Below are 18,210 nucleotides of genomic sequence, written 5' to 3'. Positions count from 1 at the left end.
TCTCTCCATTTCTCTCTGTCCTATCTAAAGATGACAACATCAACAACAACAATAACTACAACAACAAAAACAAGGACAACAAAAGGGAAAATAAATAAATGTTTTTAAAAAAGTTAAATATTATTTTTTTAGAAGGAAAAGCAGAGTAAGGAGATTTTGAGTTGTAACAAGAGTGTTAATACATATAAATATCTGAAGGGCAAGGTTTTGCCCCCAGTGTTCACATATTAATGAAGCTGATTTAATTTACCTATATTAAAGTGTGTAGCATATAGCTTTTTTACATTTGGTTGAATGTAAACTACTTCTTATTTCAGAATTATGGAAGAATTTCATCTTGATTCTACACAATTATTAGGAGATTTTAAATAAATTTATCTGGAAATAAATTTATCAACTAAACTAGCAATACAAGGGGTGGAAAAGAAGAGTTCAGATTTCCTCATAAAGTCTGGGTACAATCAGGATCTAGAATGTGGAGAAGTCCCACTAGGGCCTGAATGTCAGCCTCAAGTCTCTGGAGAGTCTGCCAAACTGGAGTCATTCTCCAACTTGTCACTCTTGCCTCGAAGGAAATTCTAAAACTGACAGTTCCAATCGTGGAATGAGGAACATCCCACATACTGCCACTCCTTGTTCCAAAATTAGACTGTCAGAAACACTGATCTCAAAGGTGACAAAAATAGCTAACTGCTTCAGGGAGTCCCAAGTGGTCCAGGCAGTCTCCCTGCAGCTTCTCCAGCAAGGCAGCTGACAGCTGATGAGCAAACATGTTTCTCCTGTCCCATCTCATCCACTTGGTTACTCCTTCCCTTTACCCTCCTGGTCTACTCCCACCCACTCCCAACACTCCTTTAGAAAGAAGGATAATACTACATTGGATTTTTAAAGTGAGAAAGTGGGGGAAGAATCTATGAGCTATAAGATTGCTAACTCATGCCATATCTACCAAGGAAACAGGATGTCTTGTAATAGTGATGGGTTTAAATATCCTATAAGTTTATACATGTATCTGAAAGATACTCTGATATTCAAAAGAACTTAAAAACTCTAATCTTAATAAGGATCTAAACTCTTTATTTATCCAATTTGTTTTTAAGGTAATCTTGGCTTATGAAGTTGTTAATATAAATATAAATGTTCCAGAAGTATAAATGTATATATTCTCCAACTATGTTACCACACCATACACACCACCAGAGTACCATTTTCTCTCTACTAAAGTCTACAAGACCCCTTCATCCACTGACACCTAGACAGAAGATCCTTAAAATCTTCAAGAGAGGTCAAAGATAGGGGTTTAAAAACCAAATAAATAAGTCCCACAATGGAATACTACTCAGATATTAAAGATGGTGATTTCACCATTTTCAGCCCATCTTGGATGGAGCTTAAAGAAATCATGTTAAATGAAATAAGTCAGAAACAGAAGGATGATTATGGGATGATATCATTCACAGGCAGAAGTTGAAAAGCAAGATCAGAAGAGAAAACACTAAGCAGAATGTGGACTGGAGTTGGTGTATTACACCAAAGTAAAAGATCTGGGGTGTGTGGGTGGTAGGGAGAGTACAGGTCCTGGAAAATAATGACAGAGTGTTGGTATGTTTCTAATTCTACTTCTAAAAACCTTTTCTGTTTCATTTGGTTTAAATCCCCCCTGCTTAACACTATTCTATTTACATAACCACTTCATTCTATTTACATAACCTCTGTTAACAAGCACCACCTTCCCTCCAGGGCATTGGTGGTTTAGTGGTAGAATTCTCACCTGCTCCGCCCCCTCTCCTTGTCATACCCTGATTTTCACCAGTCACTTTTCTCTCCACCCTCTCTGCATAGCATCCTGTTCCCACCCTACTGGGCTAGTATATTTATAAGGACAAGATTGTTTGTAGTTTTTCAGTTTAGCTTAGCTAGGTATAGATTGCGCTGCGTCCTGCATGAATAAAGAGATACTGTGTACAACCCAGCCATGAGTCCTGGGTCATCTGTTACCCGCCCGTGAAGCCAGCCCGGCAAAAACAACAGAGGACCTAGTGGGGGTTGTATTGTTATGTGGGAAACTGAGAAATATTATGCGTGTACAAACTATTGTATTTACTGGTGACTGTAAAACATTAATGATCCAATAAAGGGAAAAAATGTTTGTTTGTTTTTTTGAAGGCCCAAATTTCTGGCTCCAACAGTAATGCGTAGCTCTGTTATGGCAGACAAATGACTTGACTGTTTATTTCTTTCTCTATAGTCTGACTGTTTATTTCTTTCTCTATAGTCCAGGGACAAAGATTCTGTCCCATCTAATACCATGAACTCTCTTGTATATTTGTAAGAACAGCATAGCATGTTTCTGGCTGTCAATCAATAATATGTCTTATAGCAAATAACAGAGTCTATTATTTAGGTCTTCACCAGACAAAGAAATGGAATAAATGAATGACTCTACTTGATAGAGTTTTTTTTTTTAATTAGAGAAAATCAAATAAAATGACTGGTGTATTGTAAGAGGCTTGACAGATAACAGTTGTTTTCACTGAAAAACTGGATAGGGATGAGAAAGAAACTGCACCAGAAAGAGTGTTATTTTATTTATCTGTGTGTCTATCTTTGAAAAAAAAAAGTCTAGAAGTGGTATAAATTGCACATGTGTGAGGTCTTGTCTCCCCACCAAGTGAAATCAAAGCAAGGAGATGGGGTACAGCAAATATTCAACTAGTAAATGATATTATAGAAAGAAATGAAATATTTTTGTTTAATTTGTTTTTAAATATTTAGTTTATTTTAAATATTTATTTATTTTATTTATTGACTAGAGACAGAGTGAACTCAAGAGGGAAGAGAGAAGGAGAGAGGGAGCGAGAAAGAAGAACAACCTCAACACAGCTTAACCACTCTGTAAATCTTTCTCCCTGCAGGTAGGGACCAGGGGCTTGAACCCATGTCCTCGCACAATGTAGGATATGTGCTTAGCCAAGTGCCTCACCACCTGGGTTCAAAGATGAAATGTTTTTAAAAGTAAAGTCATTGGGGGTCAGGCGGTGGTGCAGTGGGTTAAGCGCACGTGGCGCAAAGCGCAGGGACTGACGTTAGGATCCCGGTTCGTGCCCTCAACTCCCCACCTACAGGGGAGTCACTTCACAGGCGGTGAAGAAAGTCTGCAGGTGTCTGTTTTTCTCTCCCCCTCTCTGTCTTCCCTTCCTCTCTCCATTTCTCCCTGTCCTATCCAACAACGAACAACATCAACAATGGTAATAATAATAACTACAACGAGGCTACAACAACAAGGGCAACAAAAATAGGGGGGGAAATGGCCTCCAGGAGCGGTGGATTCATGGTGCAGGCACCGAGCCCAGCAATAACCCTGGAGGAAAAAAAAAAAGTAAAGTCACAAAGCATTAAATAAATATTTTCTTGGAAGTATGAATAGTGTGGGGACAGACACCATAATGGTAGACACCATGTCCTCTGCCTCTAGGTGATTATACCTTGGGATTCCCTTCCATTGAATAGGGGCAGAACTTGTGACTTGCTTTAAATCAATGGATAGAGATAGGGCGACAGGGTGTGACTTCTGTGTCTACATCACGTAAGAGTGTAACCCCAACCTTGGGAGGAGATGCTCTCTTGCTGGTTTCCATGATATAAGTGGCTGTACTCAAAAGGTCCGGGTGGCTAAGAACTGAAAGGACTTCTGGAAGCTAAGAATAACTAATTGAGGCCTTTAGTCCTGCAGTAATACAGAAATGCAGAAATGCATTCCGCCAGAAACTATTTCAGCTTGCAGATGGATTCATAGCCAACATTGAACTGAGACTAGAACATGCTCATTTTGCGCAAAATTGAAGCTGCAGGCCCAGCTACGGCATGCCCAAATCCTGACTTACAGATCATCAATATATGTTTAATAGTGTGAAGTCTGTGGTTCTTTGTTATATATATAGCCAAAGAAAACTAAGCATGTAGTAATAAGAACAGGGCAGAAAATATCCACAATGTGACTACCAGAGGGGTAGCTACTGAACTTCATAATATAGGAGTTGATGAGTGAAGATTCCATTCTATCTGAGGTGGGAGACATGATGGGGCATGTCGAGTAGTTGCCACATGGAGATGGGGGATCAATATTGACACACCTTCATACTTTTCAAGATAAAATATAAATGGAAATTTTACATATTGAGCAGTCAGCTAATCTCAAGAAGGAAAAAGAAAGTGTGCCTGGGCTTGATTCAAAGGCAATGCAAAAGGAGGATATCCCCATCTAGTTCCTCTATATTTGATGAGTTGTTTCCAAGCTGTTGGCCTTATAATCCAACTGAAGGGAGTTTGTAAAGGTTATCAAGTACACAGAAACATCTTCAGATAGTTTCTGTCACACAGTAATAACACAAGATAATATTTTATTGATATTGTTGTACTTATTTCCCATTGTAACAAAATACCACAACTTGGTGACTTAAAACACACACTTACTCTCTTATGGCTCTGGAGACCAACAGTTTGGAAATTAGTTTCATGTGGCTGAAGTAAAGGAATCAGCAGAGCTCACTCTCCTTCTCTGAAGGAGAGGGGTTGGTGGTGGAGGATGGGAGTGGAGTAGGAAACTATTGCTGTATCTTTCCTTCCACTTTTACAGGCTGCTTGCACACTTAGACTCACTTGCCAATCTTCCTCCTTCAAAGATATTATCTTAGTGTTTTTAATGTCTCTGTGTCCATCATCACAGCACTGTCAATCTGATTCTGAATCTCTTGCTTCCTTTTTATAACAATGCTTGTGATTATGTCATACTCACCGGGATCATCCTAGATAATCTCCCATCCCAAGAGTCTTACCATGGTAAAGTCCCTTGTTCTATCTAAGATTAACATTCACAGCTGTCAGAGATTAGGATGTTGATGTCTATGGAGAACCATTATTCACACTATCATAGTTACTATTATTACTGTTGTTGTCCTTGCTATTTGATCCATAAACTGGATTGTGAATGCCATTGATGGGACTCAGGGTTGCATGTCTGACCCAAACCAAGAAAATCCAAGGTCACATGGAGAAACAAACTTGGGAAGTTTACAATGGTAGCAAACAGTGGATAAAGGCTTCTTAATAATGAGGCTCAAGCCAGAGATGAACTTTTCATTCTCTTTCTTCATTTATGACTTTGGCTCTCTCAGAGATGTAAGCCAGTGGTTGTATAATGGCAATTCTCAGTTGAACATATGGGCAGATCTGTGGAATTTCATTCACTTACTCCCCTTAAACTATCATCTAGAGAGGAGAAGCCACTTATGTCTTCTATAATTTCATCTCAGTCTGGATGTCCCTTTTCTCCACTATTCAGCAAGTGATTCATGATCCCCAGTTTAGCTTCCTTGAAATTCAGATCCATTTTGAAGCTTACTCATTTCCATCTAAAACAGGATGTTGATGCTTTAAAAATCACACTCATTTTATAGAACTCATTAAACATATAGCAGATTAAGAGCAAACAAAATTATTTTCCAGTTAAATTTGCAGAGGGATGATGTGAACAAATTACTCATATTCTTGATTAATTTTTTTAGTGGGAGTAAAGAGATTTTAAATAGAAAAAAACATGTTCACAGACCTGGCTTTCAAGCATAAAATAATTTATGCTAAGATGGCTTTACTAGTAATCTTGGAAAACCTTATTCAGATGTTTAAAGGCATCTAATGAAATAATCACATAATTTTATTTTCTAAAGTTTCTGTGACCCCAAGGTTTGGAAGCCTTTTTTTTTTTAAAGTATCTTTATTTATTTGTCGGATAGAGATAGCCCGATATTGAGAGGAAGGGGGTGAGAGAAAGGGAAGCTTGTGAAGCTACACACTGGCAGTTGGGAACCCGGGGCTTGAACCTGGGTCTTTGCATACTGTAATATGTGTTCTCAAATAGGTGCACCACCACCCAGCCTCAATTACATAGTTTTAATGTCATGATATGTTGCTCTGTAAATTCAAACTAATCTGTGTTTTTTCCGTTTACCAACCTATTTATTAATCCATAATATATTTCTCAGAATTGGTAAACATTCAGAGAAATAGGTACCAAGACAATATTAGTTCAAAAAAAGGTTTAAAGTGAGAAAAAATCACCAAAAGTGAGTATCTCATGATACACAAAAATTACATTAAATTTAAATTTCAGTGTCCATTTATAAAGCTTTTGTTTCTCCCTTGAGACACTAATTTGTAGTTGCAACAGAGTCCTTTTAGTCCATAAAGCCTACAGCATTTATCATCTTGCCATTTACAGAGAATTTTTACTGATCTCTGCTCCAATGCCCCATGTACTACATGTACAAATCATTTAGAAATAATCTTAGGCTGTTTTTGCATAGGTCAGATTACTGGAATGTTTTCACCCCTCTTTAATTCCAACCATCCACATGTATAAATCATAAACTTCAAACTACCCTAATCATATTATGCCAACCTAAATTCCTTTTGGTCTTATAGACTTCCAGATGTGAAACTATACCTATATTTATAGCCATAATGCATGATTTAATTCCTTTAAACCCTGTGCATTAATTCCCTTGACTTGCCTGGTGGTGGGGGTCAATAGATTTCCTACATGGAGATCACAATCTCGTTGTCCACAGTTCTTTTCTTTTCTTTTCTTTTTTTTTTTTTTTTTTTCCAGTTTGGGCTTCTGACATTTTACTCTAGCTTTCCCTCAGTTATCTCTCATTATTTTCTACCTGATCCTTATTGATATTTGCAAGTTTATTTTGGGTTAGCTATGAAAAGATGGATTTGGATAAATAATCCCATAAACTTGTATATAGTGATGTCTGTACATATCCAAATAGATTTAATAGGCATGAACATTGTAAAGAAATGAATGTTTATATTCTTCCCAAATTTATACGCTATATATCTTAACCCTACAAGATGTTGTTTAGAGGGTTGGGGATTTCAATGATGATTAAGTCACTTGAAGGCCAAGATCTTCTGGAGTTTATTAGTAAACTCTTAAGAAAGAACCTAGCAAAATCCTTCCCCATTTTCATCATGTCAGACAACAAAAAGACTTCCATCTATGAACCAAGGAATGAGTCTGACCAGACACTGACTTTTCTGGAACCTCAATCTTGAAATCTTAATGAGGAATGAACAAATTTCTGTTGCTTATAATCTACCCACCATGTGGTATTTTCTTGTAGTTAACACATGACTATATGTAAAATACATATATAATAACTGAGGCACAAAATAAATAATGATCAGGGACATATGACTACAGTCTAACCAAACGACCACTTTGGACTTTCCAAGGATGCTATCTAATCCAAGTAGTATATTGTTAAGTATAAGAATAAATCATCTGTTCACATAATGCTGGCCATACTTTGAAGCACCAAAATTCCAAGGTTGCATTTTACAATGGTAATATGTAGAGTCATAAAGAAAAAATTACCAAGCATACCATTGAATTTTTCACACTCTGGAGTAAACGTTCATGCTGCTCAGCTATTGCCAAGGCAGCAGAGTGGACTTTCTGGTAGATAGCTTCCCCATCTCGTGTTTGAAAGATAAACAGTCCTTCACCAGTCTCACACATCCTGGGAAAGAACAAAGAAAAACTTCTGAGAATTCATCTTAGAGAAGTTCAATGTACTGGTTATTGCAAGAGCAGATGCATTTATTACATAATAGGTTAGGATTCTTTTTTATTATTATTTATTTTAAAAAGGAGACATTAACAAAACCATAGGATAAGAGGGGTAAATTCCACACAATTCCCACTACCAGGTCTCCATTCCCCATTCCCTCCCCTGATAGCTTTCCTTTTCTTTATTCATCTGGGAGTATGGACCCAAGGTATTGTGGGATGCAGAAGGTGGAAGTTCTGGCTTCTGTAATTGCTTCCCCACTGAACATGGACGTTGACTGGTCGATCCATACTCCCGGCATGCCTCTCTCTTTCCCTAGTAGGTTGGGGCTCTGGGGAAGTGGAGATTAGGATTCTTGTTCACATTTGCCAAATAAAATTAACCAGAACATTTTCAATTATTTATTTTAATATCACCATGGAACAACTCACTACATTATTAGCAGGATTCCAATTTTATTTTTAATTAGGAATCAATATGTAAGATTAACGGAAAAAATTCCTTGACTTTTAGTCTAATCCCTGTGCTTCACTTTTCTATCATCAAAGAGGAGACCTATGCAATCATAGTTCCTATTATAGTACAGGAACCGAAAACTCATTGCAAACTGTTATTGAGCTCTCAAATGAAAGGAAGGTTCTATTATTCTCAGACTTTATCTAATTTTCCTATAGACAATGACTTTAAGGATTCTTCCATTTTCAAAATCATAGATTAGGTTTTACTCCTGCTTCCACTCAATGCGCTAGATCAATGGCAATAAGAATTAATATTTAACAGTATGCTTGACTGGGCTGCATTAACATGTAGAACACAAAACAAGTGTTTAATAATTAATATTAAGGATCAAATATGTTAATGTTATACAAAAGTAATGGATTCCAGTCATACAGAAATATTACTATACATATTTGGGCAAAAACAATGTGCCCTAATTACTAAATGCCTTTTAGAATATATACAAATATACATTTACCTGGCATTCTTAATCATTCTAAGTTTTTTACATTTATTTTTTATTATATACTTCTTTTAATTTTTTATAGTGATTTAATATTGACTGACAAGATTATGGGATAAGAGGGGCACAATTCCACACAATTCCCACCACCAGAGTTCCACATCCCACTCCCTCCATTGAAAGTTTCCCTAGTTTTTATCCCTCTGGGAGTATGGACCAATGATCTTTATGAAGGTGGGATGTCTGACTTCTGTAACTGCTTCTCTGCTGGACATGGGCATCAATAATCATTCTAAATTTTTTAAATTTTATTGGAGTAATACAGTATTATACCAGTACAAGACAGTTTTATGAGTACAATCTTATAAATCATATGTGTATATGCATATATATTACATTAAATTAATTAATCATCTTTCTTTACTCCTGGTAACAATAATCTAACTTTATACTCTAAAAGTTTATTTTTTGCTATATTAAATTCACGTATTTAGAGACTAGGCGGTGGCACACCTTGTAGAGCACACACATTACAGTGCACAAGAACCCATGTTCAAGCCTCCAGTTCCCACCTACAGAGGAAGAAGTTTCATGAGCAATGAAGCAATATTACAGGTCTCTCTCTCTCTCTTCTTCTTCTTCACTCTCAATTTCTATCTCTATTTAAAATACATGAATGAATAAATAAAACAATAAATATACTAATTTACTCTGTTTCTCTGTGTAGCACATGTAAGTGGTACATGGTAAAGATGATGCAGCACACATATACAATGGTATGCTACTCAGCTATCAAAACTTAGATGAAATCCTGCCAAAAGGTGCTATGCCATGCATGCAACTACATGGATGGCACTAGAGGGCTAAAAATACTCAGTGGAATAGATCAGATGGATTTTTAAAGACCTTGAACAAAATAATATGCAAAAGGTGTTTTCTAAGGGCTAATACTGACACACAGGTTTGTCAATAATAAATTAACAGGCTGTTTTGTTTGTTTGTTTTATATAACCAATCATTCTAAGATATGGTTCTATTCTTGCCAACTCAGAAACTCTTGCTAAAAGATTGAATATCTGAGTTTTAGTAACATCTAAATAACTATTTAACATAATATGGAAAGCAAGCAATATTCCAACCCCAAACATTACTATTTTAATGTATGCCATTCTGTACACTTAATAAAAATAAAGATTGGGGCCACGTGGTGGTGCACCTGGTCGAGCACACTTATTACAATGCACAAGGACCTGGGTTCAAGACCCCAGCCCCCACCTGCAGGGGGAAAGCTTTGCAAGTGGTTAAGCAAGGCTACAGGTGTCTCTCAGTCTCTCTCCTTCTCTATCACCTCCTTCCCTCTTGATTTCTGGCTGTCTCTAACCAATAAATAATGATAAAAAATAAAGAATTGTTCTTATTTAATTTCCACAGTTGTCCCAATATGCAACTAAGGCAGTTTTCAACATGTATAGTATAGCTGTCGAGCTTGAATTTTGTTAATTTGAGCTATGTGCAAGGAAAAAAAAAAGCTCTTATAATAAGCTAACAGAGAACCATACATAAGATTGGATATTCCATTTAAATTAAATCATTCCAATCCAATGAAAAATTAAAATTCAAAACAATTTTTCATTTATGTCTCACTTTCTTCCTGAAGGCTTCCTAAAATAAGTTAATTATTATTGTCACCCCATCGTTATTTAAGTTACCATATGCACTTAGTACTGGGGCCTAATTCTGCAAGGTCCCACATTTTGTATACCTCCTCTTTATATCCAATGTATGAATATAATTTTATTTATTTTTTATTTTTGGAAAGATGTATTTTAATTATCTCATGACATACAACAAACTATCCTCTCTAGTAACCCTGGATATGTTTGCATGAACATAGTTAGCTGATAGCAGTTTGGAAGAATCAAAGTGGTGTCATATGTGGCACTGAGTGATAACTCAGGCCAGAAATATTTGGATTTTCTCCAGGGAAACTTTTTAAAATTTTTATTTATAATATGGAAATATTGACAAAACAATAGGATAAGAGGGGTATATTTTCACACAATGCTCACCACAGTATTCCATATCCAATCACCTCCCTTTATTTTTTAGGAGGAAGAAGTAACCTCATTCAATTCTCTGTGAGAAGTGGAGTTCTGTTCCCTCTAAGGAAATGTTCATTATTTATTTGTTTAGAGTCTACATTTGTTCCAGAGAGAATCTATATCTGTTACTCAGAACCATTTATAGGAAGGCTGATGAATATCAAACCCTAACATCATACTAGTATTTATTCATCTATAATCTAACTTTCACCTACTTATCAAGTAATCATCAGTTTATAAGATGTCAATATTTTCTATCTTAAGTTTTAATACTGGTGATGATATGCTTCATCTATATTAGGTCCATTAATTGACAAGATTTACACTAAAATCACTTTTATCTTATGCCTACTTTCAATTAACATTATAAACCCTCAAACTTTCTTTAATGATATTTGAGTCTCTAATTTTTGTGATCAAAACCAAACTAAATCAAACAATCATAGTGTCAAATATTCTTTAAAGTTCAAAGACTTTCTTTATATCTCTGAAGTTTATATCTAAAGGACACATATACACTTACAACTATGTACTCACACAGACAGGATCAATCTCTCCTCTCTCTCTCTCTCTCTCTCACACACACACACACACACACACACACACACACACACACACACACACACACACACACACACCACTTAAAGAATGGACCAGGAGTCATTCTTCAGATTCTGTGGGCATTTAGATAAAGAAAATGACTGAGTGAAGTGACTCAGAACTCACTAATAGAGTGAAGAGTTTGGTTAATGACCTTAATTCAGCCCATATTTGATATATACAAAGCTTCTGACTGTTCAAGTTAGTAATCCTGATTTTTATATGAAATAACCTGAATTTTATTCTATTTTGTTAAGTTGTGAGGGGCAAAATGTCTATTACCATATCAGGCCAGGAAGCAACCAAATTGCATTAAAAAGACAAAATGTTACCTTAGAATCCCTGACTAGTACAGAAATGAAGCTTTTGTTTACTTTGTTGGGCTTTTTCCTCACATTGTTCAAAACCACATGTTCTTCAAAGGAACTTCATGATCTAGAAAACTGGTGATAAACAAAAACTGACCTTCACATGCTCCTTCAAAAATTTCCACTAAACCCTACCCACAAATTCTCTGATCTCATTCATCTCTCTCTACAGATTTGTTTGGCAGTTTTAGAAGCAGCTTTATAATCCATTACAAATGTTCCCACAAGGCTTCACTGAAATATTACAATGGGTGAAGTTCCTAAGGCAAGTAAGAATAAAATATAAAAGAAAATTAAAGAAAAAAAATAAAAGGAAGAAAATAAAAAAGCACATCAAGAAAGCTAATGGTCTTATATAACCTAATACAGCAACGTCTGCTTTTCATCTCTGCTGAAAACACAACACAAAACAAAGATGTTCTAATGTACCCATCTATGGTAGATTTGAAAACGCACATGTTTTGACTTGTAATGGTTCCTAATACTTTATTTCTCTATATCAACTGACCTTGAATAATAACATCCAAAGCAGTTCCAAATGCCTTACCACTCTTTCCTCATGGCCAAAACAGTGCTTGGAAACCCAGAGACCATAAAAAAAATAGTTTAAATCTAACCTTACCTATGTTTCTTATGAAAATAAAAATTCAAATGGAAGACCACTGTGTTCAGATGGGCTTATATCTTATAATTTTTCAATGATCAGTGTGCTACATACTTTACCTTTCACATTAAATCATGGCTTATACCATGATCAAGAATACACAGGAAAACCAGGAACTCAGAGAATATTGAGATATTAAATATAATGCACATGATTATATGTGTATGTGTAGAAAGACAGCACAAAGTAAGAAGAAAAGCTTGAGGAGATCAGAGGTACAGGTCAACAATAAAGTGTCTCTTTCATAATAATGATGATGATGATGATGATGATATTAATAGCAACTGTAATCTCAACAACAGCAGCAGTAGTAGTTGTAGTAATATAAAAGACTTGGATTTAATATTGCTTGACTGGGATAAACCCTTCTCAGCATTATCACCAGGTAAATTTTACTAAGCATCTCTAAGTAATAATTTCAATTTGCAAAATCAATGTTAACAAGAGTAACCATTCACTAGATACATCCGAACTATTAGATAAGCTATACAGAGTGCACAAAGTAATCATCAATTGATATGCATTTTCATTATTCCATGGGAATGTAAGCATATTTAAGCATATTTTCTCTGACTAACTATAGCTTCCCCACCAGTTCCCTAAATAGGGCTTGGTCTATATTTGGTGCCAATAATAAATTGTAGATTCAATTAAGAAAGAGCGAAAACAGTAGGAAATGGCACAATAGGAAACTTGAGCCAGGCTCCTTGAAGTAAGTTTTACTTAAGTGAATGATTTACTGAACCACCCTAGGCAGGAAAATGACTTAGAAGAGAAAACAGCAAGAATAGTCCACAGAAGAAACTGCACATACAATGCTCTGAGGTGGGCTCAATCCCAAAGACAGACGTTAATTAGGGGGAGGAGGTAGAGGGGAAATCTGTGTGACTCTGTAAGGAAAACATCAGAGTTGAGATCATGGTCTTCACTATGGTGGGGGTCACCACGTGAATGTAATAATTCCTACAGGCACCGGAAGCCCAAATTTAGAAAGTCTGTTCTCTCTCTTCCCTAATTACCACGCACACCAGAACATTTTATTACAAAATTATTGATAGAGCTGAAATTATGAAAATGTAAATCAATGGCCTAATTGCAAATAGTATTAATAAATAAAGTTATAAAACTGGTAAATGAGTTGTTTCCGTCTTTTACTTTCAAGATACATTTTGTGAATGGAAATGTATGTGTATACGTGCATGTGTATGTGTTCAGAATTCTTGGACAATGCTAAAAGCAACTTAGAGCTTATAATCAATATGCACATTTAAAGTAAGGTGCTAATTTCTTGTCTTCACTCCTGCAGAAGCATTCATTAAATCAGTGCTAACTTTCACATTTACAATAACATACTATAAGAATATGTACTTATCAGATTAGCATAAATCAAATCATAATAGCTGATGAAAATTATATGAACAAAGGTATGAGCATGCTTTTTTGAGAAATTTAAAATTTATGTGCTTAGACAAGACTTATATGTGAACAAATCTGAAACTAAGGGTGGAATGAATGTATTGAGAAGAATAACGTTGAGAAGGGTGGAGTCAGTAATAGTTTACATATAGAAGGCAGCTTTTGCATTCAAGGAAATATTGTGTCAATATACATATTCACATTCAGAGTGAAAAAAGTTTTTGTTTTTAATTTAATTATTTTTGAGAGATCAGGGAGAGAAAAAAAATGAGAGGGAACTTAAAAAAAAGTGCACTGTTCAGCTCTGGTATAAAATGATGACAGGGGTTGAATTTTTGACCTTAGGAACCTCATGCAAGTAAATCAGTGCTCTTAAGGGCTGAAGATTTCCCTGGACCTATTTAAAACTTGCAAAATATTAAATCCAAAAGAATGCACAGTGCTTGGTTTTATGAGGAAGGTACAGCAGCTATATTTTTGTTATGAAGAAAATGTGGATCAGTACACCCTAAAAGCAGACCTGGGAATGGAGTGTATGTGGATGAGGAAGGTTTTGTTTTTGTTTAAGGCTTGAGGTCACCAATAACTCAATAATATAAATTTCTTCCTTGAGAATGGAGATACACATTCAGAAAACTATGAGTTTTCCCTTTATTAAGAGAACCAGTTTTTCTGAAATTAAAACTATGATGCAAATTCTAGGGAGTCTCATTTCTCCTGCTCCAGTGAAGTCTATTCTTTTCTGGAGTGTGAACCACACCTTCGATAAAGCTTATTAGCTGAATGAAGTTAAAGGTCTCAGTTCACACTGCCACATGCTGTCCTTTTCCGTGAGTTTCATCATCAGTGTCACCAGGTTTTCAAAGAGCCAAACTCTTTAAATACATACTGAGACCATCAACATCACATTTTTGATATGATTCTAAACTTTAAGTGTGTAAATCTGAAGGTTTGGGGGGTGGGGTGGGTATCCCTATTCAGTCATTGGTCATATCTAGAACGGCAGATGGTGGTAATGCATTAATTGTATATGTTCTTAGTCACTTAAAGTTTAAGTAAAGTCAAAGGAGATAGCTTTTTTTTTTTTCCTCCCTCTCTCGCTTTCTTATATGATGCCTTGATCCAGAACTAATTCCTCCCATTGGGGAAGCATTTGCACTCATTCTTCCTGCTGTATCTGTTTATAAGAAGCAGGCTGGAAATGAGTGCTTTTCACAGTTTTTAAACCCAAACACCATGTGTAGCTTTACTAATCCCTGACAAGATGAAAAGCCACTGTAGCAAGTAAGAGAAGTTGCTAAAGGAGCCTTGAAGTTAATAAGTCCAATAGTAAAGTGTGAACATCCTCAGCTGCCCCCACTCTGCTCTTCCCTTATAGTTTTAGCAGCTTCTAGAGGATTTGAAACCTCTCTTTCTCCCTTAATACACATCCAATCACTCAATAAAGCCTTTCCAGTTTAGCTTCAAAATGTGTCAGTATCCACATACTTAAGCCCATGGTTCACCGTCACCACCCCTATCTTCCCTATGGGCATTATGATGCCCTTAGAGTGGGCTTTTGGCCAGAAAGTGATCAGTGAAAACAACAAAACCAGGTAATGTAATTTGTTTACATAATACTTCCCTTAAAAGAATGTAACTTTGTGTAAAAGTATGTCTAACCTTTGCTTCTGGGAAATAATCTGTGTTTGTTCAGTTTCTCAATGTGGGAGAATGTCTAGGAAAGAAATCTCAGTATGCTAAGCCTTTACCAGCCACAAACTTGTATAATGCATGGATAATTACAGAAGTATATCAGCAAAGAACTATAACTGCTCAAACATGGATAGATGTCAATGGAGCCAAAGTTCTGGGTGCCAAAGTGCCTGGCTCCTGCCAACTGGTGTCTGATGTGAATAAGCTTATGTATAACTTGCTGGTCACTGTAGCCACAGAATCTGCTGATAGACCCTTTAGAATCAAAGTTAGACTAGAACTTGAATGTTACTTAGAGGAGACTCCCCTTATCTAATATTTTTCCAAGTTCATTAAAAGAGCCATCCTTCCTTTTTTCTTTAATTGCTATTTCTTTCTTTGTTTTTTAAAATTTATTTATTCCCTTTTGTTGCCCTCACTTTTATTGTTATAGTTATTATTGTTATTGATGTCATCGTTGTTGGATAGGACAGAGAGAAATAGAGAGAGGAGGGGAAGACAGAGAGGGGGAGAGAAAGAAAGACACCTGCAGACCTGCTTCACCACTTCTGAAGTGACTCTCCTGCAGGTGGGGAGACAGGGGCTCGAACCGGGATCCTTAAAGCCGGTCCTTGCACTTTACAGCACGTGTGCTTAACCAGCTGCACTACCACCCGACTCCCTATTTCTTTTTTTTTTTTTAAAGAAAACCACATTCTAAAGTCAGAAACTGAAGGCAGAAAGGACCTAAGTGACGTCAAATGTGACTTTACCAGCCCAACCCCCATATGAGACCTAATATCTGGAAGAGATGGGGCACAACAATGAAAGATCTAGTAACTCTCATTATTAAAATGTGACTTTGGAGTAGAAAAGGAAACTCTCTTCTGATTCCATAAATGTCTTCAGTAACAGAATATTATAATAAATTAGCCTTATTTTTCTAATTAAAATTACATTTAGATAAATGCTAACCAAGAACAAATGATCATATAAATAATGCAGTTATAGATTCTGTTTTCTTGTAAAAAAAAAAAAGGGGGGGTTGGGCACTAGCACAGTGGGGTAAGCGCACATGGCATGAAATACAAGGATTGGAGTAAGGATCCGAGTTCAAGCCCTAGCTCCCCACCTGGAAGGGGGTTGTCTCACAAGCGGTAAAGCAGGTCTGTAGGTATCTATCTTTGTCTCCCCCATCTCTGTCTCCTCTCCTCTATCGATTTCTCTCTATCCTATCCAACAACAACATCAATGCTAACAATAACAGTAATGACAACATCAAGGACAACAAAAATTGGAAATAACGGCCCCCAGTGTATTTGTGGTGCAGGCACCGAGCCCCAGTGATAACCCTGGAGGCAAAAAAAAAAAATTTAAAAATTAAAAAAAAAAAGATAGCTTTGCTTCTCCTGAAGAACTCTGAATGTGAAATCCAATGAATTTGTACTCAAAATCTCTACTGGATATTATAGGGGTAATGAAGTGCATTTTAATTATTATTTAGACTTAAATCTTTTGGTAAGAATGAGTATATACTATATAAATATTCATAAACGAGAGACTACTAAGCTATCTTAGTATATTGAATTCCAAGCAAAAGGTTTCTTTCATAATATTGGGTTGTCGGAAAAGTTGTGACATACATTGCACTGAAAAACAGAAAAATGCGTCATGACTTTTCCGACAACCCAATAATTATTTGCTTACAAAGGCACCAATTAGAGGCAGACACACTTTTGTAATAAAAGGTTATCACACAGATCGTATGTTTTCAGTGACACATACAAATAGATGACTTTTTTCCTAAAGCTATTCAACTTGTTTCAAATTAAAAAAAAAAACAACTTGAGACTTTTGCACAGCATTTAAGGAAAAGAACTTATATATGCAATGTAGATTTCAACATATTCTTGGCATGCCTAAAAGTTTCTCTTAAAATGATGTAAAAAGTATGAGAGAGCCTCTCTTGTGCTGGCAAAGAGAGGCACTGTTGCATGATAATTATTCAGTTCTTCCTGCCAAATGTCACCTGAGCGTCTCACACTCCTGCAGGTGCTAAACCTGGGATGTTAATTTAAAGCAGTCAGGAGGTAAGAAGGGGTCTGCTCATCCAGCAGCCAGCTGCAACATTAACAGAGAAACATACTGGACACCTGCCACCTTTCTTTAAACAATAACATTTCAAGAAAAGTTCCAGGGGGAATGTTGCCACAGTTAGAGCTTCATGCCAGTTGGATCTTAACATAAAGTATCAGAGCTCCTGCCAGTCTAATGGGCTTTACTGAGGACTCTGGGCTTTGAAGTGGGAAAGAGCAAACAAACAAACAAAAAAAAAAAAAAGAAAAAAGAAAAACTTCAAATAAAATAATTAGCGTATCTCTTGACTTCCCCAGATAAACTAATTTTTTTTTTTTACCTCCTAGGACAACAAGTGGAAATCAACTATTCAATCATAACCTTATCAAAAAGCTGGTATTTTGAGTACAAATTTTCAAGGTTAAAACAGAGATATGGTCAGATTTGCATCTTTAGGGGGATATTGCTTCCTGGGGGAGATGATGTGGCTGCACTCTGAACTAGCTAGCACATTTACAGAGTTAAAGCAACCATGTAATGATAGCTGTCAGTGTGTGTCACAAGAGTCACACCCAAATGGCCAGTATGTTTGCAAGTCTGTAGTTTATGGATCATTCATCATGATAAGTAACTTAAATGGCAACAGGTAATTTTGACAAGGACATCCAGATGGTTTTAGGGAGCTTTGTGTATATGAATATGCCTCCCC

General features: G+C 36.2%; 1 protein-coding gene across 1 annotated transcript in view; it reads right to left on the bottom strand.

Annotated features, from left to right (window-relative positions):
• The window catches only part of DOK5 (docking protein 5), a 186,759-nt gene that overhangs the window by 38,281 nt on the left and 130,268 nt on the right, over positions 1 to 18,210 (bottom strand). The window contains exon 6 of the mRNA XM_007532952.3: positions 7,454 to 7,589. Coding sequence (XP_007533014.1) covers positions 7,454 to 7,589 — 136 coding nt within the window. The remainder of the gene's footprint in view (positions 1 to 7,453; positions 7,590 to 18,210) is intronic.

This window comes from Erinaceus europaeus, chromosome 1 (genome assembly GCF_950295315.1).
Source record: "Erinaceus europaeus chromosome 1, mEriEur2.1, whole genome shotgun sequence".
NCBI lineage: Eukaryota > Metazoa > Chordata > Mammalia > Eulipotyphla > Erinaceidae > Erinaceus > Erinaceus europaeus.
The sequence above is the reverse complement of the archived record's forward strand: the minus strand, read 5'-3'. Positions and strand labels throughout refer to the sequence as shown.